General features: G+C 38.5%; 2 protein-coding genes and 3 non-coding genes across 6 annotated transcripts in view; all 5 read right to left on the bottom strand.

Annotated features, from left to right (window-relative positions):
• The window catches only part of MSH4 (mutS homolog 4), an 82,655-nt gene extending 75,802 nt beyond the window's left edge, over positions 1 to 6,853 (bottom strand). Inside the window, exons 1-2 of the mRNA XM_046645116.1 lie at positions 6,616 to 6,853; positions 1,244 to 1,426 (exon numbers count right to left, since the gene is read on the bottom strand). Of these exons, the coding sequence (XP_046501072.1) occupies positions 1,244 to 1,426; positions 6,616 to 6,853 (421 nt within the window). The remainder of the gene's footprint in view (positions 1 to 1,243; positions 1,427 to 6,615) is intronic.
• Positions 6,854 to 8,682: 1,829 nt separating this feature from the next.
• Positions 8,683 to 18,184, bottom strand: RABGGTB (Rab geranylgeranyltransferase subunit beta). 2 transcript variants are annotated; one of them, XM_046645733.1, is made up of 9 exons: positions 18,144 to 18,184; positions 16,932 to 17,039; positions 15,226 to 15,423; positions 14,509 to 14,614; positions 13,612 to 13,664; positions 13,418 to 13,528; positions 12,663 to 12,788; positions 9,902 to 10,051; positions 8,683 to 9,254 (listed from the first exon to the last, which is right to left on the bottom strand). In XM_046645733.1, the coding sequence occupies exons 1-9, from the start codon at positions 18,144 to 18,146 to the stop codon at positions 9,114 to 9,116; spliced, it is 996 nt and encodes a 331-aa protein (XP_046501689.1). In that variant the 5' UTR covers positions 18,147 to 18,184; the 3' UTR covers positions 8,683 to 9,113. The 2 variants fall into 2 exon arrangements, with proteins under 2 accessions (XP_046501689.1, XP_046501690.1); XM_046645734.1 differs by lacking the exon at positions 18,144 to 18,184 and adding an exon at positions 17,848 to 18,112.
• LOC124230141 (small nucleolar RNA SNORD45) lies at positions 15,005 to 15,076 on the bottom strand. The gene has a single exon (XR_006886081.1). It is a non-coding gene; the product is annotated as a small nucleolar RNA SNORD45 (small nucleolar RNA).
• LOC124230140 (small nucleolar RNA SNORD45) lies at positions 16,524 to 16,607 on the bottom strand. Its single transcript, XR_006886080.1, has one exon. It is a non-coding gene; the product is annotated as a small nucleolar RNA SNORD45 (small nucleolar RNA).
• LOC124230142 (small nucleolar RNA SNORD45) lies at positions 17,229 to 17,307 on the bottom strand. The gene has a single exon (XR_006886082.1). It is a non-coding gene; the product is annotated as a small nucleolar RNA SNORD45 (small nucleolar RNA).
• Positions 18,185 to 27,881: the final 9,697 nt, after the last annotated feature.

Genomic DNA, 27,881 nt, shown 5'->3' with positions numbered 1-27,881 from the left:
CAGCCCTCTTGACAAAGATATCCTGCACTCCAGGCCTCCTGCGCATACTGATTCCCTCTGCTCTTTTCACTCTCTCTTCAAGTTTGTCTTCCACAGTCCTCTGGATGCCACCACCCTCCCAAACAGGAGATTGCATGCCCCAGGCCTCCTGCCCACACCAGAGCCCACTCCCATTGTTCATCCATGTGGCAGCCACTGGCTACAGTTCTCCCACCCTGCCTGTTTCCTGTTTGCCCTGGACAGTGAACCAGTACTGGGCCTGGCAAATCTGTAGGCATTACTCAATCTGTCATTCAACAGGTTCAACTTCACCTTCTCCAGTGAGATCTGTACCCCAGCCTTGAAGATGGGTCCCAGAGAGGGACTTGTCTTGGGAGTCCCCTCAGCCCTACAGTGGCTTATAGACTTTTCTATATCTTATAGGTATTCTTTAATCATGGTTTAATTAATTCTTTACATTAAGTCTCTCCCATTTAAATCACTGTATGGTTCTACTTCAGACTGGATCCAGACTGCTACAATCTCTGCCTTCATGGAGTTTATAGTACAGCAGAGAAGAGAGACAATTAAAAAAAAAAAACACCAACCTCTTAATAACCGGAAAAATACAAATTAGGACTACAATTAGGTAGTATTTTACAACTGCTAGACCGGTAAAGATTAAGAAGTCTGACAATAATAAATGTTGGAGAGGATGTAGATCAAGAATTCTCATACATTGCTACTAAGAGTATGTGTTGGTAGAATAGTTAGAAAAATAATTTGTCATTATCTTGTAAATGTACACATTCACATACCCTGTAACCAAGAAATACCACTATATGTACTTTAGAAAATGCTTACATATGTAGACCTATTTCACTCATTTTTCCTCAAGAAAATCTAGTAGTTTTAGAGAAAAACTAAAATTTAAGTATTAAAAAAAACAGTCAATAGTATTATCAGGATAAACTTCTAGATTTAAATAAATATCATGTACAAAAAGGAGAGCTTTCTCTTTCTTGTGCTGTTTTGTCAGAACGGTTAAAATAATGTAGATGTGCATTTAACAAACAATATCAGACACTATGTAGACTTATTAACCTAGCCTCAATTATGGATATGGGTAAACTGATGTATTTATCTTTCAGTCATCTATATCAGTTACAAATAACTTCAAATGAACTTAACCACCTTAATTTACAATTTACAAAACTTTAAAAGTTTCAAAAGGTCATCTAGGTCAATATTACACTCATTTTACCTGAATATCCCACTTGCGGTGTCCAACTTTTATAACCTGATCCCTGGGGATTTCCAACAGACAATGGAGTTTTTAGCATTTGAGGATAATTACTATCTCGTACAGAAGATGAGCTTGTACCAAAAGTAAAGTTTGATGCAAATGTGTTTTCTGCATAAGATCTTTTGTTTCCAAAGAATGAACCTAAATTCAAAAAATTAAATATCAGTTCTTAAAGATTCAGAATTATGCAATGATGTATTAATCCCTATAATTTATATCATATTCACTTTCTATAAAATTTCATCGATGATTTTTTAAAATATAACTAATTACGACAAATTTAATGACATTATTGATAAACAATCTTGTACTAAAATATAAGGAAAAGTGCATGTTAATATGGCTTTGGCTTCTACAAATTCACTGAGACTACCCTTGCTGAAATCATAAACTACCTTCTAATCTTCAATACACCAGATACATTTACTTTGTATAGTAATTATGAGACCTCTTTTCCTCTGTTGACTTCTTCATTCAAACTCTCTCCTCCCATACAATTGGTATAAAGAGAGTTTTATACTCACTTGGATTCAGTTCCTTGTTTAGGTACTTACCTATTGATATATTACCTATTTTACAGGGTGTCATAAAATTTGAAAGAGCATGCATAAACAGCCTAGCATAGTGTCTTGGAACATAGAAGTTCTTAAAAATATACATTGGGGCTCTTTTCTCCTATTCCCCTTGACTTCTATGACAACACTCTATCTTGATTCTCCTTACATCATTTGCTTTTAGTTTCCTATGCCAGATCCTTTTTCCTCTGTCTGTTTCTTTTCTGTTGGCTTCCCAGAGTTCCATACTTTTTCACCTTTTCTCACAAATAACCATTATACATTTCTCTGGGCATCTCATCTATTATCTTGGTTTCTATTAATATCTATTTCCCGACACCTCCAAAACCCTTATATAACTCCTCTCCTACCTTGTAAACCGTGGGTCAGCAAACTTTTTAATAAAGGGCTAAATGGTAAATATTTTAGGCTTTGTGGGCCATATGGTCTGTCACAATTACTCAGCTCTGACACCATAACTATCACAGGAAAGCAGCTATAAACAATATGTAAATGAATGAGCATGGCTGTGTTACAATAAAACTTTATTTCTGGATACTGAAATTTGAATTTCATATAATTTTCACATGTCAAAAATATTATTCTGGGGCAAGCCCCTTGGCTGAGTGCTTAAGCTTTCACAATCTGCTTCAGCGGCCCAGGGTTTCACTGGTTCGGATCCTGGGCACCGACCTAGCACTGCTTATCAAGCCATGCCAAGGTGGCATCCCACACAGCACAAGTAGAAGGACCCACAACTGAAATACACAACTATGTAATGGGGGGCTTTGGGGAGAAGAAGGAAACATTTTTTAAAAAATAATAAAATAAAATAAAAATTATTTTTACTTTTTCAGTCCTTTAAAAATACAAAAACCATTCTTAGGTCTATACCTGCATTGTTCAATACAGTAGCTACTCCTATGTGGCTACTCCAAGTAAATAAAGCAAAATTAAATAAAATAAAAAATTCAGTTCCTTAGTCAGACTAGCCAGATTTCAAATGCTCAAAAGCGGCTACCATATTAGACACCTCAAATATGGAATATTTCTATCATCACAGAAAGTTATATCAGATAATGCGGCTCTAGGTCCCTATATCTAACTCCCTTTTGGATATAAACCTTTAGATTTGTTCCAGAACTTCTAAATATCCAAAAGTGAACTCATTATCTTTCCCTCAAAATTTATTCTTTATTACCAGTCATGGTCAGTTGTACCATTTTGTACCCCGTCACCCAAGTCATAAACTTAGGAGTCATTCTTAACTCCTAGTTCATCAGTTCTAACACTCAATCAGTGACCAAGTCATGTAATTCTTTTTTTTAATATCACTAAAATTTCTCCCCATCTCTACTCCTACCAGCCCATTTTAAGCTCATAGCTTCTTCAGGCCTTTTTTAAGTCTCCTAATTGTTCTCCTTGCCTTCAATATTATGCCTCTCTAATCCATTCTTCATCTCATAACCAGTGATCTTTCTGAAAAAGAAATTTCTCCTTTCTTACAGTTCCTCAGTGTCTCCCCATATCCACTATCAGATAAAATCTAACTTCTCTGTATGAGTCCCAGCAGGAATCAGATGACACATTCAAACTAGGATAATTTAAGGGGAGTTTGATAAAAGAAATATTTACAAAGGTGTAGAGAGGATGTAAGGATATCATCACAAAGAAGTGTGTAGAACCAACATACAGTGTGCTCCTTTACCATCCCTAGGCTTAAAGGAGCTGAGGAAAGGAGTGGTTACCAGAAACTGGAGACAATGAAAGTGCTGTTTCTTGTTCTCAGATTACTTTTAAGTTTTTTTTTTCCTTCTTCTCTCCAAAGCCCCCAGTATGTAGTTGTGTATTCTAGTTGTGGGTCCTTCTAGTTGTGGCATGTGGGACACCACTTCACTATGGCCTGATGAGCAGTGCCATGTCTGCGCGCAGGATCCAAACCGGCGAAACCCTGGGCTGCCAAAGCGGAGCATGAGAACTTAACCACTCAGCCACAGGGCCGGCCCCTCAGGTTACTTTTAGACTCTAAGGCCCTTCTTCAAACTTCTCTTAGTTCTCCTCCAGTTTCCTTGATCTCTATTTTGCTGTATCTTCTTTATCTTCTCCACTCTGGGCTCAAATATTGGGTAACTTCAAATCTTCTCTCTCAAGTTTCTCTTCTTAGCCCTAGATCCATATATTCAATTGCCTTAATATGAATATGGACATCCCAGAGGTTTCTTCACACTCAACATGTCTATAACAGAATAGACATGCTTTTCCCTCTAACGCTTCTCCTACAAAATTCCTTTTATCAGGAAATAGTATTACCATCTCTCCAATCACCAAAGCCAGAGAGACCTGTTGTTGGCATGGCAGACAAAACCTTTTTGCCTCCCAGATGGAATTTCTACAAGCACTCCAAGTTTATCTATATCAGATCACCCTTCCTGCTCTAGCCAAACAAAATTATTTGCAGTCTACAAGCGTGAAATACTATATCATACATCTTTTGTGTCTTTGCACATATTTCTCTTTCTTAAGAATGCTCTCTAGGGGCCATTCCTGTGGCTGAATGGTTAAGTTCGTGCGCCCTGCTTCGGTGGCACAGGGTGTCACTGGTTCGGATCCTCAGTACAGGGACATGGCACCGCTCGTCAGGCCATGTTGTAGCGGCATCCCACATAGCACAATCAGAGGTGCTCACAACCAGAATACACAACTATGTACTGGGGGGGGGGGGGGGGGGGGCCTCGGGGAGAAGGAAAGAAAAAAAACAAGGATTGGCAACAGATGTTAGCTCAGGTGCCAATGTAAAAAAAAAAGAATGCTCTCTAGTTTCTTTTCTCCTCCTTCCCTTTAGCTGACATTCTTTGTCTTACTTATCCTTCAATATCAACTCAAGCTGAACTTCCTCTGCAGAATTTCTTTTGCCACTTTTGTTCTCCTACTTAGAAATACCTGAAAAATCTGTAAATACCTCAAATATACTTACCTTTTTAAAGCGTACTTATTGATTTTCCCTACTGAACCATAAGTTCTTTGAGAGCACAGAACATTCTTATCCTCAGCTCCTAACATAACTATTTAATCTATTTTGGCCTTGGCTCCCTCTGTAAAATGGGGACAAAAGTAAAATCTACTGTGCAGAATTTTTGTGAGGATCAGAGATACCAAATGCCCAGTAAGACGGTAGAACAGAGGAGTGCTCATTAATTAGTGGATGTTATTAACATTGTTGAAAATAAATGAGTGACGAAACATTTCATGAAGAGGGGATTATATTGACAATGTAAACACGCATGTTGCCTTGGAGGAACACAAGTAGCTTAGTTAGGTTAGAAAATAAGGTAAATATTAAGAAGCAACGGGCAATAAGGCTGTAAAGATTGGAAATAGATTCCAAATGGCCTTGGATATCCTCTAAAGAGTTTGATTTTTTAATTGCAGATACAGAGCCACTGATTTATGCTAATCGGCAAGGGACATAAGATTTTCATTTTCCATATGACTCTGGTGACACTGTAAGTAAGCTGGCAAGAAGGAATCCTTAGCAGTTTGATGAAATAATTCAGACATAAAATTATGAGGGTCTGTCATGGCACAGAGAGAGAAAGGGACAGAATCGTTTAAAAGAAAAAGACAAGACTTGTTAACTATTTGATGTTGTGAGTGAGGGAATACTTGAATTACTGAAGTCTTCTAGGTTTAAGATTTAGAAAACCCAATGACTGAGATAAAAGAAACAAGGAGGAGCTGCAGAGAGATGAATTCAATTAATCACACAGTGAGCCTGAGGCGACCTTGGGTCTCTCACTAGAAACTCCACAAGACAGTCTGACACAGGAATCTGGAGCACAGACGGCATCTGAGCTGTGGTGATAATCACATCCAGGTAGAAGTGGCCTAGAAAAAAACTCTAAGGACAAAACACTCGTTTGGGACTAACAAGGGTGAGTATAGCAGTTGTCTGGGAGGCAGGCGAAAAACACGGCAGAGTGGAAATCAAAGTAAGAGAGTTCCAGAAGGGCCCGCCTGGGGCCGAGCGGTTGAGTTGGCGGCTCCGCTGCAGCCGCCTGGGTTTCGCTGCTTCAGATCCTGGGCGCAGACATGGCACCCTCGTCAGGCCACGCTGAGGCGGCGTCCCCCGTGCCACAACTAGAAGGACCCACAACTCAAATATACAACTATGTACCGGGGGAATTTGGGGAGAAAAAGGAAAAATAAAAATAAAATCTTAAAAAAGAAAAGAGTTCAAGGGAATGCTGGTCAAGAACATCAAATACCGCAGGAACGTCCCAGGGACGAACTGAAAAGCGACCACCAGGTTGGGCACTCGTTACTTTACCGCTGAGCCGCAGCGTCATGTGAAAACGTTGTGTGACGGTTTCGCCATGACTGGAGCGGCCGAATATAAAATAAACGAGTTGAACTCGCCCTGAAGAACATACGTTTTTTAACAGTAAACATATTAATCACCTGAATAAGATGAAATGTTAAATTTAATCTACTCTCATCCCGTCCAAGAAGGACCTGGAGACTTAAGTTCAGCAGCCAAGAGGTTCGCCGGTCCTATCCCCACACGTCCTTTGTCACAGGCCCGCGGAGGGGCGGGGAGAGGGCCAGCACGCCGGAAGGCACTCGAGCCGGCCTCAGAGCGGGACGGTCCCTCGAATTCCCAGAGCACCGGTGCTCACCCTCCAGCCGAAGCACGGCTGAGTCCTCTGGCAAGCGCCACCCGCTCCCCGTATCCCGGATCCCGGCCCACGGGGACCGCCCCCTCCGCCCCCCACTTGCCTCGAGCAGGCCCGGCGCTCGGCGGGAGGCGAGGGAGACTGCTGCTGCTGCTCCGGTCGCCTGCGGCCCCAGACGTGCCGGGAGGGGTGGGCGCAGAGAAGGCCGGGGCCGAAGAGCGGCTCCCAGAGGTCTCCCGGAATCCGAAACTGTAGCGGGGACCCTGTGACCGAGCCCCTGCCGAAGAGGAGGAAACCACAGGAACGGAGGGCGAGGATGACGACATCTCAGGCCTCAGCATCCTCACAGGCCTCCCGAGGCACCAAAAGTACGAGACCTGCGAGCGTCCCGTCGCGGAGCACACAGGCAAAGACAACGCGGAAAAAGGCGGGAGGATGGCGCGCAGGCGCACGGAGCCGCAGGACGCCTGCCCGCGGCGCTTCCCAGAGCGCAGGCGCAGAGCCCCAGCTCGCCGGGTCCGTTCACCTTTCCCCAGCCACGCTAGGAATGTACTCCGAGCCGTTCCCAGTCCCACCACCTCGCACAGTACCTGGTTATGAGCTTCATCTTAGGTGCAGCCCTCCTCATCCTGACTTACCTTCAGATATCAGCAGAACGGAATTCTTTAGCGTCCATAAAATAACCATCCGATTTGGTGGCACCATTATTCTCATAGCACCCTACTTCCCTTATCGCAGGGTGTTTGGTGCTTAACATTTCCTATACACACCCAAACACACTATGTTCTTTTTAAATATAAGAAACTATCTATGCACCGGGTGCCTACAAGATGGTGAAAACAAATTCAATGCTCACACATTAGCAAACCATCTAACATGGGTCTTCTGGCTAAATACAGAAAAGCCACTAACCTCTCACAGCTTAAATATCCACAGCCTGCATCATCACTGTAAGATTGCCCTTCACCCAGCAAGCACATGGCCGTGTGCACAGTAAAGTAGGAACCAAAGAATGGATGAGACCTCTTGGATAGTTTCAGTTCCCAATCTTTCAATTTCTAGTGCTGTGATTTCCAGAGTATGCATAAGAACAGACCACAAATTCAAACTAGCTTTGCATCAAATGACCGCCTTTGGGAAATTAAGTTCTGTGCCTGTTTACTTCTCTAGATTATGGAAATAGTACCAATTTCAGAGATGCTAGGATTGGGAAGCATACCGTCACGTCTCTTAATGACGGGGATATGTTCTGACAAATGTCATTTGCCAATTTCATCGTTGTGCAGGTATCAAGAGTGTACTTACACAAACCTAGATGGTATAACCTACTACACACCCAGACTATATGGTACTAACCTTATAGGATAACCACTGCATATGCAGTCCATTGTTGACCAAAAAGTCATTATGCAGCCCATGACTGTACACTTGGATACTATTACTAGAAAACATTCATTTAAACCATCACTGAATTCATACAACCCTTAAGTATCTCAATAATCAGGTATTCACAGCATAGTTCACCCACATGCAGTGACTGCAGTCCTCAAAACTCTCTTCAAATATTTCCAATGACACCATTAAAAAAGATTATGCTCCATCCAATGACTTCCAAACTTTCAGAAAACAAAATAGTGGCAACTCAGCCCAAACTCTTTAGTTAATTGTCAAAATGCTAGACACTTCAAGAATCTCATAAAAGCACCGATTTTCAAGATGTTAAAGTTGACATTGGTCAATATGTTAAATGAATCATTACTCAATGTGTAAAATTACTCTTAAAATGACTATTACATATTACAGAGTACAGCAAACATGCTTGAGAAAACTTCAACTTCCATCTCAAGAAAAGCGTTCACTAAAATATTTTTTCACCAAAAATGTAAAACTGTTTGAGAATGGTTATGCTCATTTTAGTCTTTCTTGAAAACACAGGTTCAAAAATGTGATGTCAAGTATCAAGTTGTTTCCTTATTAGGAGGGGGAAAAAAAGGTAAGTCTCTTGGGTAAATAGCTGGCATTCTGACACAAAATGTTAAAAAATGAGAACAAAGTGTAACTCAGATTACAATCCTATTCTAAAATAGTGACTTGTCATTTACCTGTATTACTTTGTAACGAACTCAGAGTAACCATAAACCTAAGAAATATTCACAAATTTCAACAGCCATTATTTTTGTGCATCTTTTAATTCATATATGGGATTTATCAATTTTTCTCAGTTAACATTCTCACTGACAGACCAATTTACATTAACTATCGTTACAAAACATATAAAGGGAGCACATGAGAAAAGTCAAGCAGAACAGAAAACTTCTTCAGCTAACAAAGTTTGCTGTTACAGAGACATACAAATAACAAATACATTGATGCATAAAATACTGTACTCAGAATGATAGCATTCCAGGAGGAAATCTAAAGTTGAAGATACAATAAAGGTCTGTATTTTACAATATGTATAATAACTACATAATTTATTAAAATTAACACAATTCATACAAAATATTAACATAATAGTCATTTTTAAGTTTAATAAGCACTTCAAATACAGAAATGTTAAGATGGCAAAAACTATACTAAGCAACTTTTGCATCAATGAATCTAGCTCACGAGTTCAGGCTGAACATTCATTCTCCGGAGTACTTCTTCAGGCATACAGAAAACAGGACTAACAGGTTTAATCTGTTCTTCTCCCAAAAGTGACAATCCAGCAATTCCAAACAAAGTGTGAAAAGGATCTACCTATTAAAAAATAAGAATTTATAGAGTATTACAAAATGTAAACTTCTAAAACTCTGCTTCTGAATGATTATTTATAGCCTATTGTATTTCCTTTACTTGAATGCATGCTTAAAGATTTCTAAAGAAAAACGATTTCAAATTATGGTTGTTTTTAACACAGGACTTTTACTATAAAATAAATTTTGGCAGTAAGTGATGAGAAATTTCTGTAAACTGGTTTTATATCCTTCATAGATTCTCAAATAAAAATTACAAAGAAATTGGGCCCGGCCCCATGGCAGAGTGGTTAAAGTTCTGTGCACTCCGATTCAGCAGCCCAAGGTTTATGGGTTCAGATTCCAGGCACAGACCTACTCCACCAGTCATGCTGTGGCAGTGCTCACGTACAAAAAAACAGAGGAGGACTGGCAGAGGTGTTAGCTCAGAGTTAATTTTTCTCATACAAAAGAGGAGGATTGGCAATGGATGTTAGCTCAGGGAGAATTTTCCTCAGGAAAAAAGAAAAAGCTACAAAGAAAGTATCCAGCTTTCAAAGCAAGACTTGGAATACTTTCCATTTCTAAGTCTGGAAAGGCTTAGAATCATAAAAGTAACACGAACCAACAACAAAAATCTAACTTCCATGAACATGTCAGAAATATACTTGCCATATCTCCTGGCCTGTCTGCAAATCCTCCTGTTTCTTCATCTTGACATGCTAAGATGAAACTCCGCAGTTTCTCTCTATCAATCCAATGAAGCCTTCCAATTATCTTTAGGGAAGCCAAGACCCACCATGAATAGCATACATCCGGTAACTAGGAGGAGAAAAAAGCCACAGAAAGTTGCCACAATTTTACTCTCTAAACATTGGGGAGGAGGGGCGGAAATCAAAGGATATACTGACATGCAATTTGAAATGCTGAAATTAATAAATATGATTGCTTAGAAATAAAGATAATCACTTGAAAAGAGAAGACCAAACACTCCAATCCACAGAAACCCATGCTAAATGTCTGAGTTTCAGTGCTCAGTGACAACCATCCATCCGCTTTTATTTCTATCTGCGATGAATGCCTAACTCAGCCCCTTATCCAAGAGGCTGGAAGTAAAGTTGAAATCCACCGTGATGTACATACATGATTTCCCTAGGTAGCACATTTTCAACAAGTGCTGTCCAGGTAGGTCAGCACTTTTTAACATACCTGCTTAAAAAATCACCTAAAACCTGGCTCCTTAAACCATGGCCACCTGAGTTTAAGAAATGCAGAAGATCCCAGCTTAGGCTGAGAAAGAATCATGTCAACAAGATCCCTGGGTCATTCACAGGCACGTTAGAAGCTGCCCTAGATTTTAAGTGCAGGTTCTTGGCAATCCCCACCCCGGACCATTTTCTAATTGTTCAAAGTTGCCCAGGTTTTTCATTAGACTTTAACTAGAAACCACCTGTGGGTGTTTCCCTACCTACCACCACCCCCCTACCCCCACCATGGCCCCCTTAACTTGGATATCTTGAGCAAGCAAAGTTAAAAATACAATGACCCAGATGAAAGCACCACCATGCCCTACGACATTTTAGGTCATGGGCCCAACAAAAGCTATATAGCCCTTGGGTCAAATCTAGACTACAACAGAAGCTTTTCTTTTTTTTGAGGAAGATTAGCCCTGAGCTAACATCTGCTGCCAATCCTCCTCTTTTTGCTGAGGAAGACTGGTCCTGAGCTAACATTCATGCCCATCTTCCTCTACTTTTCTTTCTATGTGGGATACCTGTCACAGCATGGCTTGACAAGCAGTGCTAGGTCCACACAGGGATCCGAACCAGTGAACCCTGGGCCGCTGAAGCAGAACATGTGAACATAACTGCTGTGCCACTGAGCCGACCCCACCAGCTTTTTGTATGTGCAAATCGTCTTAAACATTTTACATAGTTTTGTGACAGGAAAATCATATAAAATACAAGTGCATTCATAGTAACTGTACTGGAACACAACCAGGCCCATTCACTCCTTATTGTCTATGGCAGCATTTGCTCTTCAGGGAAGTTAATGTAGTTGCAACAAGACCATATACCTACAAAGCTGAAAATATTTACTACCTAGCTCTTAAGACCCATAATGTGTGAAAGCTTAACAGGACTATGGACTTGTGAAGGAAAATGTAATTTCCTTTCTCCAAATCAAAATGTCAAAAATTGACTTTTTCCTTAAAAAATTACTAAAAATTTTGAATGAAAATTTTGTAACCTATTTTTAAAAATCTTTTTCTGGGCAAACCCATTGTCCTTTCACACTCATAAACACACATGGAGACTCCTGTATAAGATGCATGTGTTCACTTAACAACAGTCTTTGGCTGCCAGATACTAAGTTTTTAAAGCACGATCAAGTGCCTGGCATAGGTCCAGAATTAAGAGATTTTTGAAGAAATAGCTTTATTTCAATGCCTGAAAAATACAAGGCCTTCAGAAGCATAGGGAAAAATATCTTATAAGAATTCATATTATGTCTGAATACAAATATATTTTAAAGCTAATGTGTGAGTGACATCACCATTAAACCCTGTAGCAAACCCTGACACACTGCTGTGACGCCCAGGGAAGGCAGCATGACCTGGAAGTCCAACTACTTTCCTCAAGATCATCCAACCTTTGAGTGATTATTCAGAACGCTCCATCATGGGAGCAGACAGTGTGAGCTCCAAGCAGTTGCAGCAGATCTGCACGTCCTTCTGAAGGAAGGCTGTGTGTAATGCTGATGGGCAAGAACACCATGATGCACGAGGCCATCTGCGGGCAGCTGGAGAACAATCCAGCTCCGGAGAATGAGGGCTTTATGTTCTTCAAGGAGGACCTCACTGAGATCAGGGACATACTATTGGCCAATTAGGTGCCACTGCCCCACGTGAAGTCACTGTGCCAGCCCAGGACACTGGTATGGGCCCAAGAAGATCTCCTCCTTCTAGGCTTTAGGCGTCACCACTAAAATCTCCAGGGTCACCACTGAAATCCTGAGTTATGTGCAGCCCATTAAGACTAGAGACAAAGTGGGAGCCAAAGAAGCCACACTACTAACACTTCCTCCTTGGAGTATTTGCCATTTTGTATTCTCCAGATAACTCATGCGTCTACTTCAGGACAGGGAAGACCAAAAGGCACCTTTGTCATAAAAAAAGAGTATCCGAAGGTACCATGTACATCTTTTCTTCAAGAGTGTCTTTTAAATGGACACCAGGGTTAGTAAGCATTTAAACCCCACTTGTTTTACTTTTGCCAAGGGCATTTTTAAGGAGGTACAACGGAAAAATTGGCAACGGGAGGAAGTTAAGCTCATTATCAATTTACAAGAGCAACATCGAAAAATCTAAGACAAAGTGGTACTCACTCCAGGTTATAAAGCTATTAGAACAGTTTATCTTACGAAACAGTACCTTTTCTGGTCTTCCATTCAGTCCACCTGACGGTAACTGTCGTTCACAAAGCCACCAACCGAGTAAATCAGAATTTACTTGATGCAACTGACTGGTAATAGCCAGGAATCCTGTGCAACAATAGATCTAAAATTACAGACATAAAGTACATGTGTATAATAATTTTTCAATAATAAAATAGTGATAAAAACTACTCAAATTATTAAAACTCCAGTTTGTTTAAAAATTTGCTGGTAATTGAACAGTTAGAATTGGAAGCAAGTAAATATCACATGACTAGTTGAACAAAACCAAGTATACTATTACTAGCATTCAATTCTGCAATGAAATACTATTCCCACAATTTCTTCAGGGATAAAAGCAAATTCTACTCAACAATCATATATATACAATGTTCTCTGGCACTAGCAAATAGGCATTCAGAATAGGCAGGAAGAGAATGTTTTCATTTGCTTAGTTAAAAATTAACAGAAAATCAAAACGTACTTTTGGTGATTACAAACCTACTTATGCTTGCCTGGATCAGAGGGTTCCGCCAAGGCAGGAAAGCATATAAATCAAACTATTGTAAAAATACCTTCCTTAACCAGCAATTAAACAATTCTTAAGTAACATCCCATATTATATTACATTCAGTCAGATTAACTTCATTCAAACTTAACAGACACTGAAATTGCTATTAATTTTCCCAGTTTACTAAATTGGTTATCCCTTTCAAAATTGACACTACATTTTAATCTACATGAATAAATTACCTGCCCAGCATGGGATTCAGAACCTGGCCTGCAACCAAATCCACCATCAAAGTTCATACATGATAAAACAAACTCGATTGCCTTTTCCACATTAATAGCATCCAGTTTCCCCTATAAACAGAAAAAAATATGCCTATTAAACTCCAGAGTAATCATGGATGCTTCATCATTCCAATACAATATTCAAAACTTACCAAGAGAGCCAAAGTTGCCACCGCACAAAAAGAGAATCTTGTGTCAATTTCTCCTAAAAGCAAAACGGGATCAAAACAAAAAAACCTAAGTGTTACCAGAGGTCTATGATCATAATGGTGCAAGTTAACTGAAAAGAAACACTGTATAACTAACATGGTTAAATTTCCAGAGTTCAAAAGTTTAACATTTACTTTTAGGTCACCAGAAGGAAAGCCACATCTGAAGTGAAATCACTTTACTTCTAAAGAAACCAAGAACTAGAAAAATGCTTTGTCAAAAATAACAGTAAATTATCTTAAACTGCTTACAGAGTGCCCAGAAAGAAAAGGTAACTAACTAACAGAACCAAAAGGAATAGTCAATTTCTAATTGACATAAACTTACCCTATTATATAAAAGTAGATTTTCACATCCCATGAAGCAGCTGGTCTCTCCAGGCCTGCACTGTATTCAGCCCTAAAGCAGAGATTATCTACATTTATCAAGTAAAATACTATTCCCTCCCTCCACTCAAATATTCGGTAAGTTTGTAAAGTTTTTTGAATATTTTTCCCCTGCCAGTAAGCAGTTTTTTAAAAACTTTACAAAGTCACCAAATACTGGGGAAAAAAAAGACACCTACCTTATCTTTTAGACTGGCCCCCTCTGTTCCAGTGCTCCTGTATGCTGCTATAACTACCACAGTGCATGCTGGAACTGCCAGCAGACCATTAACTCCAGTTAGACCAGCTGCTTAGTGGGACCTGAAAAAATGAAAAACTTAAAAAATCTCCTTATAAATTATTAGCAAAACCTCTGATGCATTGTACTTTAAAATTTGCAACAAAGCCTATTACTACAATAAACACCAAACAGGACATTGGTACTTTCGGGAGCATGGATTAAACGGACATTACCCCAAGTATCTCCAGCAAAAGAACCATCTTCTTTCTGTAGACTCTGAACATATTCCACAACTTTATTTACATCAATAACGTTAATACTATCATACAGAGTAAGAATCTGTAACAAAGAGAGACCATGTTAAAAAAAAAAAACCTCAATACTGCTAAGTCTGTTCTATTTCTCCCTCAACTACCTCCTAACTTGTCAGGCAAGCAAAGTGCTCTGGTTTACGTACATCATGAACTTTTCTCAAACACGAAGACTATCTTCCATGCAATAAAATTATAGGTATTATCAATAAACCCAAACATTTAACCATAAAGCATTATTTTCCTCATATAAATTTTAACTTAGCATTCCAAGAATCTTTATAGTACCCTACATATACATAAAGAAGACTTTAAACCCTTATTTGTGGATCTTCATTAACACCAAAGTTACAACATTTAACGCCACCTAGTGATTTTCAAATATTTACATATACTGTTGATCAACATTTTACCATTCAAGGTCTCAGTGTAATTTTAGAACTTACATCAACTTTGGATTCAGTTAATACATGCCATCACATCACTGACCTTGCAGAATACAGACTTCATTTGAAAAGATATGGGTAACTTTTTGACATAGATACTGATTTTGTGACCTTCCTAATACCTGGTTTCAAATTCCCCTTTCAGGTAAGAGAATACACTACCAAGACTGTTGAATTTTAATTAGTTATTTACCTGAACAGCACTAAGAGTGTACAAAAGATGAGGATCATGTCCGATACTAGCACTTATTCCACCACACTCATGTTGACATGACTTAATAAACGTCAGAATTTCTTCTCTGTTCATGCGATGTAGTTGTCCCATGAGATCCATTACGGTCAGACCCCAATAGATGCCACTCATTCTCAAATACTCAGACATACAGTATTCCTAAAATACACAATTACTTTAATGTGCCAGTTTGAACTGATGCAGGGTTAGAGATTGAACACAGAAAGCTAACTAGCCATACTGTTACTTTTTAATTCACTTGATCCTATCAGTAGCAAGTTCGGATTTGTAGATGGGGGGGGTCAAACATTTATCTGAGAAGCCTACAATAAACTCATCTGTAATTAACACAAATAGGGCTTGAATCTCTCCAAAGAGACAAAGTATAAGCTAATAAAAGATCTACCCTTTTCAAGTTTGAGGACATTTCTTTTAGAGTATGTACAACGTATTTATTAGACATCCATTCTTTTAATATACGGACTCTGTACAAAATCTGTTATCTATTAGCAAATGACCTAACTACTTGGAAATCAAAATGGCCAAAGCATGCCAAAGGTTCAAATAGCTAACAGTGGCTAATCAAGGAGACATAAAAACTGGTACACAACAGAGTACAGAAATAAGTTTTTGCTAGTCTTCAAAGTGTTGCATTTTTAAAGGTTCTGAATCACACAGGTGGTCTTGGTAGTTTGCTGTGAACCCAAACTTAGGGTTTAAAGAATCAGCAAGTGAGCACTACATAAAAAAGCAGGAATTGGGTCTGGTACGGTTGCTAAGTGGTTAAGTTCAGGTGCTCCACGTCCGCAGCCCAGGTCTTGGCCGGTTCGGATCCTAGGCACGGACATGGCACAGCTCATCAAGCCACGCTGAGGCGGCGTCCCACATGCCACAACTAGAAGGACCCACAACTAAAAATACACAACTATGTACTGGGGGGGCTTTGGGGAGAAAAAGGAAAAATAAAATCTTTAAAAAAAAAAAAAGGCAGGAATCAAGTCATCCTCTAACCCTTTAGCCATCCAGGGAAAAAAATAAACATGGCCCTAACAAAGCCATACAACGTTGTGGGAACCTACCACATTTAAGTCAAGAATTCATCAATACTAGGTGTTTTCCAAGCTGGTAGATAATTGAGCTGTCTCGATACTACAGGGGAAAATAGTTACTTTCAGTTGAATTGTTCATTACTTTTTCTAAGACTGTCCCAGAGAGGAAAACTATTCTTCAAAGTTTAAAACTCAAGGCAAAGCTTTTTCAAGGTCTCAGCGTAATTCTAGAGCTAAAGTGTCATTACACATCAGCCATAAATTCAGATAATACATGCCAACACATCATTGACCTTGAAAGTACCACCTCAACTACAACAGTAAAAATCTGTTCTGTACCTCAAACCTCTTACAAATCGGAGCAGGAGGGGAATCTACTTTGTCAAGCCCTCTAAATAAGTATTGGTAAGGACCATTGTTAATTCTGACTGACCCTCAACCTCAGATATGCAAAGGCACACTCAGTGAAGTTCAAGGACATAAATTCAGTCCTTGGCATGCAGGAGCTGGATACAATTTTTAAGAAACACGGGCCACAAATACTGACCTACACTGACTGCTTATGCAGAATAGTCTAACTCCTTTAAAATACATTTTTCAACATAAAACCTTACATACATAATCGTCTTTCTTTGAGCCATACGATGCGATATAGTCTGCATGCTTCTCCAATAACAGGGTGTCAGGTGCATCTGACTTGATAATAACATCCTTCTGCGGTGTACCCTTTCAAAATAAAAAGGTAGTGATTTCATCAATGTTTATCTTTTAATGTTTGACGCCGTAGTATCTATTCAATATATATGTGAACTTTTTACTTTGATTTCATCTTGCTATACAAAAACTTTCAGTTTAGAAATTGCCAAGTATCTGACTAAAAGGCACTAAAGCCCTTGTACAGGTTCAGGTATTTTTCAGGTCTCAGAGTAATTCTAGAGCTGAAGTAGTAATAATCAACTTTAGATTCAGAATACATGCCGGCTCATCATCGACCCAAAAAATTATTACCCTCATCTGTTATCGTTCACTTGAAGAGATAAGTAAAATAAACACCATAAACTATAAAAGCTTACCAACTCAGGGTAACTTACCGTTTACATGTGGCAGAAAGCAAGCTGAAACATTAAAATAAAAACCTAGCTAGCCCATAATTTACAGTTAAGTTCTTTAATGAAAGTTTATTAATCCTAGAAATTCAGGTTTCAAAGCACCTCTACACACCGCCAAAGCTGTTCAATTTATCAAGGGAGCAGTCCCTTTAGCCTCATCTTCTCCAGCTTTAGTCTGTTTCCGCATTTGCAACAAGGCCCCAGAAGCCTTGTTTCTCGCATTTATTTAGATCTTTGCGCTGGAGACTGCATTGCACTCACTTTAAGTAGGTCACAACAATTACCAAAAAGGACTACGTACTAGTAAATTTCCTTAAGACCCCATTTAAAATTTACTAGATGTTCAACAAGATCACATCTCTAATGATTCTAAGGATTTTGAGCCATAAGAATTATATATACGTAAGGAAAAAAGAACCACCAACCGGCCTGGCTTCTTTGCGGGATTAAGAAATCGGGCTGCTGAATCCCGAGGCCCGCCGGGTAGGAGGAAGCCTGGGTAAAATGAGAAGCCGCAACTGGGCCCGCGAAGTCTGCAGAAAACGCTGAGTAACCCTTCGTCCTCTCGGAGCCCTCAAGAAACCTTCCAAAGCCCGTGTCTTAACCCAACCATTCTCCAATACTTGGCAAACCACTGTATGGTGACTGAGGGCTCAACATTATCCTAACCAGTCTCTTCCCGACCCGTCTGGACAGCAGTGCCAAACACACCCTCACTCACCATGTCTGAGAACGAAAAGAGGACTTGGCTGGTTCCTGGGCAGATTTAGGCGGCACGCGCGTGCGCAGAAGCGCCCTCAAGTCCCCTCCGCGCCCCCGCATAGCTGACCATACTCCCGCCTGAAGGAAGGAGCAGTTCCAGGGCTGCCCTAGGACCCCACCGAGTGCTCGAGGCTGTCCTCGCTGCCTGCGCCCAGAGGCTCTGCTGCGCGTTTTCGCGTCTGATGATTGCTTTAATTTGTCTGAAAACAGTTTTAAGTAATATTTAAATATCTGAATTACTTTTAAGAAATCATTTGTTCTTGAAGCTCTTTGAACTCTGGAGATCTGAAATGGCTGGTGATTGGTAGGGTTCGTGCACGTCGTAAGTGTTCAGTAAAGGTGTTTTGAGTGAATGTTAATGAAATGTCACATTCCCCTCCTGTTTGCCCTGTCCATTCGGGGTCCGGCTCCCTCACCCGCTCCCCCATTTCTTCAAGGAAGGGCTCATAGCCGAAATATTTGGAAATGACTTTCAAAAAAAGAAACACCATGTGCTTTTTACGAGCTTTCCACAGAATTCAGATTTGCTAGATGCGTTATTACAGCTATTTTCATTGGTGCTTCATTGGGTCTTCCATTAGAAAATATTGGCACCCCATACCCTTAAAATTTATTGCACTCCGAAACGATTTGGAGAAAGGTTCCTGGCGCAGTGACGTAGGTGGGCTATCAACTGAGAGTGTTGACTCTACTGTGATGACAGATTTTATTATTTCCTCCCTGTAAGTCTGCTGATAGTCCCATTTATAGTTTGAGGCTACTTTATTAAATGCGTGTACGTTTAGAATTATCTATTTCTGGTGATTGAGCCTTTTATCATTAAGTGACCGTCTCTAGCCCTAATACTTTTGATCTTAAAAAGTTGCCTTGTTAAATATTAATGTAATTTCCCCAGCTTTCTTTTGCCTTTGAATCTTAGGGGGGAGGAATATGGTGGAGTGAGGGAAAAAAGGGAGAGAGAGAGTGGTCAGATCTCTTGGGGAAAGTAATGCTCATAATAATAAATACAAGCATCCGATGCAAAAAACAACATTCAGATTGAGTCAATAACAGCTAGGATGAAAAGTAAGCCTCACTTCTTACTTTATATGTTCATTCAACAAATATGTATTGGATGCCTAGAATGTGGCAAATATTACAAATTCTAGCAATTCTTGTAAATACATTCAGCAATTCTATTTCTAGGTATTTATGCTACAAATATACTCCCTTGGGTATGAAGTCACATATGCAAAAATATTCATAGCAGCAGTCGTTGTAATAGCAAATGATTACAAGTATTTTAATTAACCATCAAAAGGTTAAATAGACTGTGGTGTATTCATTATAGAGACATTAAAAAGAAGGGGGGGAAAAAAGAATGAGGAGGTTCTGCATATATTGCTATGGAAAAATCTCTCAAATATATTAAATGAAAACAAAAACAGAAAGTGCCAAACTATATAGTACATTACTATTTGTGTGGGAAACAAAGGAAAAAAAATATGGATGTATTTGTGAATGCACAGAATTACTAAAAGCAGTTGCCTGCAGTAGGAGGAGAAATGAGTGACTGGGAACAGGATTTAAGGAAGGCTTACTTTTCACTGAATACTCTGATACTTTTGAAATTTGGTGTATTTTAGCTCTTCAAAAAATAAAAATATCCCCGCTCCAAAAAAGAGTAACTACAAAAACGCAATATTGGGTAAAAAACAAGTTCATCTCTGCCTCTAGACCTCGGCTGTCCAATATAGCCACGTGGAGCACGTGAAATTGGGCCAATCTGAATTGAGATGTATTGTAAGTATGAAATACACACCCTATTTCAAAGACTTAGTAGGAAAAATAAAGTAGAATTTCTCGTTAACATTTTAAAAGTATTGATTGTTGAAATGATATTTTTGGATATATTGGGTTAAATAAAATGTAAAATTAATCTGTTGCTTTTTTCCTTTTTTAATGTAACTATTGGAAAATTTAAAATTACACATGTAGATCACATTCTGTTAGACAATGCTGCTCTAGTCTGAGCTTTATGAAAGCTGTAGCTGTGTCTGTTTTGTTCACCATTATATATCTTAAACATTATTTTGTAAAAGAAAAAGTTTCTCTTTACCTACAATTTTATTCAAAGCCCATGTTGTGACCAGCTGCAACTATGAACATAGTTTTGTTAGCGTTCAACATCTAAATGGTTTCTAGTCTGGTTTAACATCTTTATAATATGAAATAGCATTTCCAGGGGACGCCAGTACTATATTTTCACCTAACTAATATGCCATAGATTAAAAGACACATCTCAATTGCAAAGATGACAACTGTAGAGAAAAATAGCCAATGGCTATTAACATAAAGCTTATCCGGATTTCTGAGATGTTAAATATGAAAAAGTATGCATTTTGGAATCAATGAAATATAGTGAGTCATTTATTTCTGAAATAGCAAATGTAGAAGCAGAATATGATATGCTCCATGCTGCATATTCCCCTTGTAAGATTATACTACTTTCTATGTATTTTATGACATCTCTGATTTCTTTACCCCTCCATTTTTTGATTCAGTTCAAGAAAATGAAATCTTCTGTAAAGTCTTAGAATTGCAGTCCTTCCTAACTAAGTAGTATCAGTAATAAAAGGAACTCTGGAAAGGTAAGGTGCAGGAATAGAAGGAGTAGAATTCTGGAGCCACTTAAAAGAAACTTTTTAGATAAAGTTGGAGATGAAAAACATTTAAAATATAAAATCCTGTCCTTTGATAATGAACTATAAAAAAGACTTTGAAGGTTAGCAACTTAAAAAACATATTTGAGACATCTAGGTTTTAAGGTTTAAATTGGTTGCTGGAAATTGGTTTTAGTATCTTATTGGTTCTCTCCTTGGTTAATTAATGAGTTAAATAAAATTTTTGACATGCGTTCATTTTATATTGATATGCATCATGATTTTATCATTTTGAAAATTATGCTTTAGCAGTTTTGGAAGTCATTTACCTAGACACACAAGTGGACTCACAAAGCCAAGTAAACTTCATTGCTTGAGAATACCGCCTCCAGAGCTACTTAAGCCTAGGCACGTCTATTCTTGGCTCTCAGAGTGACTTCCTTGTGGCAGTAAGGCCTTAGCTTTTTTGGACTCTATTTGTGTAGGTTTTGCCCTCCTTACTGATTTTGTGTTTTGTTTTTGTTTCTGCTTCAAGCATGGCCCATGAGTCTTCATTGGTGACAATGATTGAGACTGTGTTTTTATGGCCCATTTGGTGATCTCTGTAGATCACAGAAATCTATTCTCTCTTGAGTGAAAGATGATAGAGAATCTGGTTTGTTCATCTTGTCTGTGTGTGTGAGAGCTCTAATCAGTTAAGAATTAAATGCCCACTGAGAAGGAGAACAGCTGTTTGAGATCTGGACTGGTAAATTTACTTTTGGCCTGTGACTAAAGATGTTGTAGATTTGAAATTTTAAATTCACAATGTGTGTGTGTGTGTTTATAATTGAGGAAGATGTTGACCTCTCATTACATGCTAAGAAATACTTTCCTACTTCTGAACAATATAAATTAATAAATTAGATTATGCCTCATTTTAAGGAAGTCTGTTCTGATTGGTTTATAGAGATAAATAAGCACTTACATAAATGGAGTAGTTTCTAAATTAACAGAAAAGTTTAAAAATTAACTTCTAATACTTTGAATGAGCTAGACTTTAAAGGAAAAACAATCATTCTTATAGAAACTGCTAGCTCAGAAGCATTTTTAAAAATTTAAGTTCACATAATTAAGATGAATCTTTGGACAGATCAGAGGAGTTTAGTAATTTAAGTTAAAGAAAAAAAACAGCTATGTATCTTTTCCTCTGCTTTATCAGTGTTAAGCATAATACAAGTATAGTACCATTGGTATAAGTACAGTTTATTTTTTAATGAAGAGACTAGTTAATCTGAATTTCCTAAAATTTTTATATTGGTTTACTGAATATTACCTAACTCCCACATAAAGTTTAAGATTTTTAAAAATGTAAATTTTGGTTCCAGAAAATTGAATCATAATTCTAACAAACTTTTTTTATTCTGACAGTACTTATGTTTTGAATTGTGTCAGATTAAAGATAATTTCCAAGATCTTTAGGAATTTAAAACCTTGGACTGATAGGGAATTACTTAATAAATAATCATTGCATGCCTAGATTGTTTCTTGGATAGAATGTTGAATCATTGATTACTAAGTTTAAGTATTAAGTTTATAGACTTTTGTTGCTTATTTTGATATGCTATGGAGTAAGTTATATCTTTGGGTCAAGTTAATAAATATGTTTCTTATTGCCACTTTAAAGTATAAAGGATATGTATAATTGTATAAAGTTGTGTTAATATTCATGAGCTTTACTGGTCTGCTAAAATGTTTGTGTGTGACAAACAATTGTCAATGACCTGCCTCCCAGCTTTCTCGGGGAAATAGAAGTTAGTTTCTTTGACTAGGTCATAATAATAATGATGATCACATAAGTATAACTATGGCAGTAGTGATGGAGAAATACAACTATGTATGTTATTTTTCAAGAGAAGAAGAGTAATTTTGTTCCTAAGTATCAGTTTGTTCCAGAATATAAAAAAATATAAAATATAAAATATAAAAAACAGAATATAAAAAAACAAAGCGGGGGACCAGCCCAGTGGCACAGCGGTTAAGTGCACACCTTCCACTTCAGTGGCCCAGGGTTCGCCGGTTCGGATCCTGGGTGCAGACATGGCACCGATTGGCAAGCCATGCTGTGGTAGGCGTCCCACATATAAAGTGGAGAAAGATGGGCATGGATGTTAGCTCAGCGCCAGTCTTCCTCAGCAAGAAGAGGAGGATTGGCAGCAGGTGTTAGCTCAGGACTAATCTTCAAAAAAAAAAACATAGGGAAGGAGAAAACTTTAGGAAAGTGAATTTTATTTGCCTTGGTGTTAAATACCTGAGTCTGAAAAAACACTGGAATGTACTACAATTTTGGTAAAGTTCACTCAGTTTTAAGGGGCTTGCTTCCTTGGTTTACTAACTAATCCCTTCACCAACAACATAAAAGTTTAATCTTTACCTTCTGCCTAGATAGCAGAGATTTTGTCTGACGAGAATACATTTCCTGTGCTCTATACATTGACTTTTTCATATCCTTATTTTAAAAAAAATGGAACAAAAGGGGCCAACCCAGTGGTGTAGTGGTTAGGTTCCTGTGCTCCACTTTGGCAGCCCGGGTTCACGGTTTTGCATCTGGGGCATGAACCTACATGCTGCTCACCAAGCCATGCTGTGGTGGCATCCCACATACAAAATAGAGGATGATTGGGACAGATGTTAGTTCCGTGACAATCTTCCTCAAGCAAAAAGAGGAAGATTGGCAGTAGATGTTAGCTCAAGCCCGTCTTCCTCACCAAAAAAAAAAGAACAAAGGTTCCTCATTTAAAAAACATCTAAAGTTCCTTATAATCATGTTACATTCTTCTGTGTTTATTTTTATTTATTGTCTCTTTAATTAAATAGATAACAAAATGTGTTCTTTCTCAGGCACCTATAATCCTATCTTAATCAAGTTATCAAATTGTCTCTGACATCTCTTTTGATTTTGCCTTCCCAAAGTCAAATCTTGAATTTAGAAAAATAAAAATTTCAGGGTGTATTTTACACCTTAATGTATCTTTGAAATTTCCTGAAGGAGCCCTGGAAAATAAAACAATCTGTTCTTTCACCTTATAAAAAGAAAGGTATTAGAAATAATGAAGCTTCATGTGCTCCATGTTTCTTATTTATCAACACTATTATGAGAGCTTCACAGGGAAACTTGGTAAGTAAATCAGATTGATTGATTTATTAGGCAGCCTTCCTTAGATTAAATTTGTATGTGTAAAATGTAATTAATATAAATATGTACAGAATTGTGTCCTTTATGAGCAGGCCTTGGAGATTCATCAATGTTCCTGTTTCCCTCAGGGAAAGTAATGGTTAAATTCTTGTGAAATAGTTATGCACTAGGCTATAATGGAGATTTTTACTCATTTCCATTCTCATATTATTGGATATAGTAATTAACGACCAACAACATCTTGGTCATTGCAACGGACTGAATGTTTCTGTTTCCCCAAAAGTCATTTGATAAAATCCTAATCCCCAAGGTGATGATATTAGGAAGTGGAGCCTTTGCGAGGTAATTAGGTCATGAGGGTGGAGTCCTTATGAATGGGATTAGTGCCCTTATAAAAGGGCCCCCAGAGAGCTCTCTCACCCCATTTCTGTCAGGTGAGGATAGGAGAAGTTAGTAGTTTGTAGCCCAGGGGAGGGCCAGCACCTTGATCTTGGACTTCCTAGTCTCAAGAACTGTAAGAAATAAATGTTGATTGTTTAAGCCACTCAGTCTCTGGTATTGTTACAGCAGCCTGAGCTAAGACAGTCATCTACAGATAGTTTCTGGTCTTGCTCTGATGCTAGCTTGAAGGCACTGCTATAAGCTACAGGCCCAAGTTTGTGCATTCAGGAAGGAACAGTCTCAGAGCCTCAAGAACAGGATCAGCTGATTTGAACCATTGATAGATCCTTCAAAGAATAGTCCCGTGGGTTCAGACTTTCAGGAAGACATAGCTTAGACAAATTTCACACCATACCAGTGGACTGAGGCAGGATTTCTAAGACTCTAGTCTGGAAGCAGACAGCCTCTTGAAAGCAGTTCACTGACCCAAGATCTAGCAGAACAATTACAGAGAACTGAATGAGCTGATGAGGGAAATTTAATCATGGTTGCTGTTTGGAATATCGTTTATGTAGTTGTAATGTTCTATTTTTATGGGTAGACACAGAAGCCCATTTTAGTTCTTGGCTATCTCTAGGCTTCAGTTTAGTAGACTCTGCTTTTGTAAACTGGAATTTTAAAATGGTATCTGATTCTCACTGAGTCCCTAAAATTCAGAAACGTTTACTGAATCTCCTTACATTTCATGGCAGTATTCAAAGGAATCTGTACTCCTGCTTACCAGGATATAATTGAACAAGTTGATTATGTAACCTAGGCCATACCTGGAGTGTCATATTTGAGAATAATTCTCATTTAATCAGGTATAAGAAGCACAATATTAAAAAACAAGTTGACTTTGTATGTAGAGTCAATGCCTACAAAGCTGTCCCGGTAAAACGGATAGTATCTGGCGTACAGGGTTCCAGTCTTATAGGTAGTAAAGGAAGGGCCCTTCTTGGCAAACCAGGAACCTTAGTAAATTTTGGAGATGCTTAGGAAAGAAACTCACCCAAATTCTTAGGTCCTACTGGAGAAATCTGGTGGAATTTCTTGGGGTTGGTTCCCTAGCCTTGAGATAGCAAATTATGGAAGCTTTTAAAAGTCCAATTTGAGTGTCCTTACGAAAACTTTCAGACAGAAGTTACTTTTGCAGCGTTAGTAATTGTTCAGTACTGCATGTCTCCAGATTGGCAAGGTAAACTAAAGGAAGGCTGCGTAATTAATTAACACTCTTACTGTACCTAGGCAAATAATCAGGCCAAACCTAATGAAACCTGCCTTTTTGTAAAGAATAATCATCTTACCAGATTATTTATGATCACAAGGAACAGACTGTCAAGAAACGTTGTCAAGGACTTGGAAATGGTTAAAAGCAAGCACTGAGTGTCCTTTTAGTGGAGTGCTAGGTATTATCCAATGGATCCTCTGGGAATTTTCTGAGGGATACGTCCCTGTGATTGTCTTTCTATTGGCTAGGATGTTTTACAACTCTGTAGAAGTTAAATTGTAGAAAATGGAGACTAATGCAAATGAACCATAAACGACAACTGATTTCCGTTCTGTAGAAAAGATGACCTCTTTAGATTATATTGCCCTATAGGTTATTTTTATTTTTTTGCGAGAAAGATTCACTGTGAGCTAACGTCTGTGCCAGCCTTTCTCTACTTTGTATGTGGGATGCCACCAGAGCATGGCCGATGAGTGCAGTAGGTCCACACCCAGGATCTGAACCCCTGGACCCGGGGCCGCCGAAGCGGAGAGCACCAAACTTTTAACCACTTGGCCATGGGGCAGGCCCCTGCCCTATAGGTTATTAACCAGTTTTATATTTATTAGCAAATTCTTTTAAGCATTTCTAACTGCCTATTATCTCTTCTTCATATTCTCCCTTATAGCAGTTTTAACATCTTAGTAGCCCCCTCATTCATTAATGAGTTAAATGAAATCTTTAACATGTGTTTTAAGAAAAATAAAACTGTTACCTGTAGAATTTAATCTTAAATCACCAAAGACCTTTTGTACTGTCTGATCGTGGGTGTATTCAAATTAATGGATGTTATTCTAGAAGCCATACAAACAGCCATTTTTTTATCCAGAGGAGTCTTGGAATAATCGTCTCCTTTGCTGCAAGTTGATGACTCTGGTAGATTCCTTAAACATTCATTAAAATTGCCATAAACATACCAGATCTTTTGTAAAACTATGCCTTCTCCAGGGACGATCAATTCACAGATGTAGGCAGCTAACAATCACATTGGTAGTCTATGACTCTACCAACCCTCCTGGCTATATTGGCCCTAGCCACTTGGCTTATATAAATGGTGGGAAATCTAATATATAAATATTAGGTCCTATTCTATCACGGGATCAAAGGAGCAGAGAAATCTAGACTACAGAACAAGGAAGAATGAAACAGGGAGAAGTAGAGTTGAGAGGTAGAAAAATACTATTTCATGGATTCTAGAGGATTACTTCGGTTCTAGTCCCTTCCTTAAACTGACTAATCCTGCCTTCAGATCCATGAGGCATTTAAATATACTTAAAATACATTTGTTCACTTTTTTGTTTAAAGTAGCTTAAGTTCATTTGTTACTTGTGACTAAAAAGTCTTAACTGATACTTATATAATTGCTTAATACTTATTATCAAGAGTACTTTATTAAATATTCTCATCATATGGCTGTGGAATACATTTATATGTCTAGAAGCTTCAGGTAGGTTAATTTTTGGATTTGTGTATTATAATTTCAAATCTGCATCTGGAATGTATACATTCTATTTAACTTGTAATTCTTATGTAATATCCAATTTAATTAGGAAGTCTCTAAATCTCCCTACCAATCTCTTGCTGTGCCATTAAAATAGAATTTCATAATTGAGCAAAAAGTCATTTAAGTATTTTTTGTAAAATATTAGGTTTTTATTTTTCTAAATTACAGTGTTGTAAGAGGAAATGTATTTAGCCTTTGCCCCCAGTCCCTGGGTCTGGGCTCCTAAAGCCCTTGAAATTTCTTGATAGGAGTGTTGTTATTCCTAACTTGAGCCCCTTTCAAAAGATCACACCTGAGTTTATGCTATTAAGGTGACTTAGGATAGGGCCCTTAGATAGGCTCAGATGGGGCTGGTGACCAGAAAGACTAAGTAATTAGAGGGTGGTGTTATGGAGTGAATTGTGTCCCCCCAAAATTCCTATGATGAAGCCCTAAACTTTCCCCCATGTGGCTGTATTTGAACATAGTGCCTTTAGAGGTCATTAAGGTTAAATGAGGTCATAAGGGAAGGGCCCTAATCTAATAACACTGGGGTCCTTATAAAAAGAGGAAGAGACACCAGAGCTCTCTCTCCCCACGCATGCCCACAGACAAGAGGCCATATGCGAACACAGTGAGAAGGCAGTATCCTACAAGCCGGAAAGAGAAGGCTCACCAAAACCCAACCCAGATGGCACCTTGATCTT

The sequence above is a fragment of the Equus quagga genome, chromosome 18, assembly GCF_021613505.1.
Source record: "Equus quagga isolate Etosha38 chromosome 18, UCLA_HA_Equagga_1.0, whole genome shotgun sequence".
Taxonomy (NCBI): Eukaryota; Metazoa; Chordata; class Mammalia; order Perissodactyla; family Equidae; genus Equus; species Equus quagga.
Note: the sequence above shows the minus strand (reverse complement) of the source record. Positions and strands in the feature narration are given on the sequence as shown.

Coding starts and splice junctions, on each gene's coding strand:
- RABGGTB (XM_046645733.1), bottom strand. Junction 13,665..14,508: donor TTTTGCTGGAGATACTTGGG/GTAATGTCCGTT, acceptor TTTTGCTTTTAG/GAGAAATTGACACAAGATTC. Junction 12,789..13,417: donor CTGAATCCCATGCTGGGCAG/GTAATTTATTCA, acceptor CTGTAATTTTAG/ATCTATTGTTGCACAGGATT.